The 2,500-nt window shown below is 40.0% G+C and overlaps 1 protein-coding gene across 2 annotated transcripts in view; it reads left to right on the plus strand.

Moving 5' to 3' along the window:
* LOC125047866 overlaps positions 1 to 2,500 on the plus strand; it is a 9,415-nt gene that overhangs the window by 2,260 nt on the left and 4,655 nt on the right. For both annotated transcript variants that reach the window (XM_047646394.1, XM_047646395.1), the window contains exons 2-4: positions 172 to 306; positions 1,738 to 1,864; positions 2,238 to 2,443. In XM_047646394.1, coding sequence (XP_047502350.1) covers positions 188 to 306; positions 1,738 to 1,864; positions 2,238 to 2,443 — 452 coding nt within the window. In that variant the 5' untranslated portion in view covers positions 172 to 187. The remainder of the gene's footprint in view (positions 1 to 171; positions 307 to 1,737; positions 1,865 to 2,237; positions 2,444 to 2,500) is intronic.

Raw genomic sequence — 2,500 nt, forward strand, 5'->3', positions numbered from 1 at the left:
TGTTTGCATGTATGTATAAATAATATGATATTTTATATATTAATCTATTTAATTTTGTAAACAGTATTAGTATTGATCACTCCATAGTATTATGAACAGTTCTGTATATCTTTTAGGTATTTTCATTATCTAATAATGTCATTGATTATTATTCTGCTTTTGTGTGATCAGCAATGGTAAAGCCTTGATGCAAAATCCAGCCATGGTGGCATCCTACCTTCGTCCACCATGTCTAACATCACTAGCTGCGTCGATTGTGGCCCGAAGCCTTACCTATGAAGATTATGTGGAATGCACACACTATAGGTGAGTTTTCTTGTCTTTTTTTTTAAGTTATAAGTCAAAGACAATCGTGATGAACTTTGAGTAATAAATTAACAAATAGAAGCAGTGATTTCTAGATTTGCTTTTGTGTATGGCAGTTGACTGTTTAGACTATATCTATTAGGACTATACATGGACAATAGTGATAGGAACAAGAGAGTTATATTTTTGCCTCTTATTTTATTGTTTCAGAATTTGGAAGGGATAGTTTATGGCTGCTTTTAAAAAACAGATTTCCCAATGAATTGACCTAGCTGGTTATGTTAATGCAAAGTTTCTGGGTGACTGTAAAGTTCACTGTAGCTCTGTTTAGTTAAATGTTATTACACAGAGATTGCTCCACAAGTACTCATGCTATTGTCATCATGATTTTCATTATGATTATCATATTGTTATAAGCAGTACTAATAGGAATACAAAACACAAATTAATATTTCCAAAAATCAAGGAAAAAAGGTAAATAAGTGAGATTGGAAGAACTAGTAATTGACTCCTTGGCAACTAAGTGCTTGTAGAACCATCTGTGTGACTTGTAGAGTCACCTATGTGTAAGGATCACAGTGGCCATGGCACGTACATACATGTCTTCCCCGTTGGCAGTGGGTTAAGAAGTTAATCTTGTGAATTATATAAATGTAGGAAGAAAGAAAGAAATCCAGCATTTCAGATACATGGATGTAGAATGGTAGTTTGTAATTCCCTTTAAATGGTGAATATATTGTATATGTATATTTGCTATATCTGTTCATTTGTCAGTCAGTTAGTCAATCTCTCTCTCTCCATCTCTCTCTCTCTCTCTCTCTCTCTCTCTCTCTCTCTCTCTCTCTCTCTCTCTCTCTCTCTCTCTCTCTCTCTCTCTCTCTCTCTCTCTCTCTCTCTCTCTCTCCATCTCTCCATCTCTCTCTCTCTCTCTCTCTCTCTCTCTCTCTCTCTCTCTCTCTCTCTCTCTCTCTCTCTCTCTCTCTCTCTCTCTCTCTCTCTGTCTCTCTCTGTCTCTCTCTGTCTCTCTCTCTCTCTCTCTCTCTCTCTCTCTCTCTCTCTCTCTCTCTCTCTCTCTCTCTCTCTCTCTCTCTCTCTCTCTCTCTCTCTCTCTCACTCTCTCTCTCTCTCTCTCTCTCTGTCTCTCTCTGTCTCTCTCTGTCTCTCTGTCTCTCTCTGTCTCTCTCTCTCTCTCTCTCTCTCTCTCTCTCTCTCTCTCTCTCTCTCTCTCTCTCTCTCTCTCTCTCTCTCTCTCTCTCTCTCTCTCTCTCTCTCTCTCTTTTCCTCTCTCTCTCTCTCTCTCTCTCTCTCTCTCTCTCTCTCTCTCTCTCTCTCTCTCTCTCTCTCTCTCTCTCTCTCTCTCTCTCTCTCTCTCTCTCTCTCTCTCAAACTTAACTTAAACTTAAACTTTTATTTCTTTCTTTTTTTTTACAGATGGGATCCTGTTATGATATGGCAGTTTGAACTTCCTCAGCGGAAGAAGAAAAACAAAAGGTGCACAGAACGCAGTCAGATTTTTAGCCTGAACGATGTTTCAGTCCCAGTGCCACAGCCACCTTGGGTATGTGTTGGTAAACAGATTAAAAGATTGGTAGTAGGTTTGTTTGTGTGTGTGTGTGTGTATGTGTGTGTGTGTGTGTGTGTGTGTGTGTGTGTGTGTTTGTGTGTGTGTGTGTGTAATTGTGTCTGTGTGTGTGTATTGTGTGTGTGAATGTGTGTGTATTGTGTGTGTGATTGTGTGTGTGTGTGTTTGTGTGTGTGTGTGTTTGTGTGTGTGTGTGTGTGTGTGTGTGTGTGTGTGTGTGTGTGTGTGTGTGTGTGTGTGTGTGTGTGTGCGTGCGTGCATATGTGTATGTCTGTCTGTATTTCTGTGTGTTTCTCTGTGTTTGTATATAGATGGATACATATATTTGATATCTCAAATTTTTCAACAGAAAGAAATGCGGAAATTTCGAGACTGGTGGTGGAACACGAACCTTTTAGGCAGTTTAGACTCCTCCCTCCGCAACCACATTGTCGATGCCTTTGAGCAGCTTAGTTGGACATCGAATACGGAGGAGGAATACGTACTCTTCCTGTTACTACGGCTCTCTGTCGACACAAGTATTGAGCTCGGGGCGGATCGGTTCGACATCCCAAGGTAGGTTCTTTTTACTCTTGGTTTGTCTCTTGTTTGGTTTCTGTGGAAATTGATTGG

Source organism: Penaeus chinensis, chromosome 42, assembly GCF_019202785.1.
Source record: "Penaeus chinensis breed Huanghai No. 1 chromosome 42, ASM1920278v2, whole genome shotgun sequence".
Lineage (NCBI taxonomy): Eukaryota > Metazoa > Arthropoda > Malacostraca > Decapoda > Penaeidae > Penaeus > Penaeus chinensis.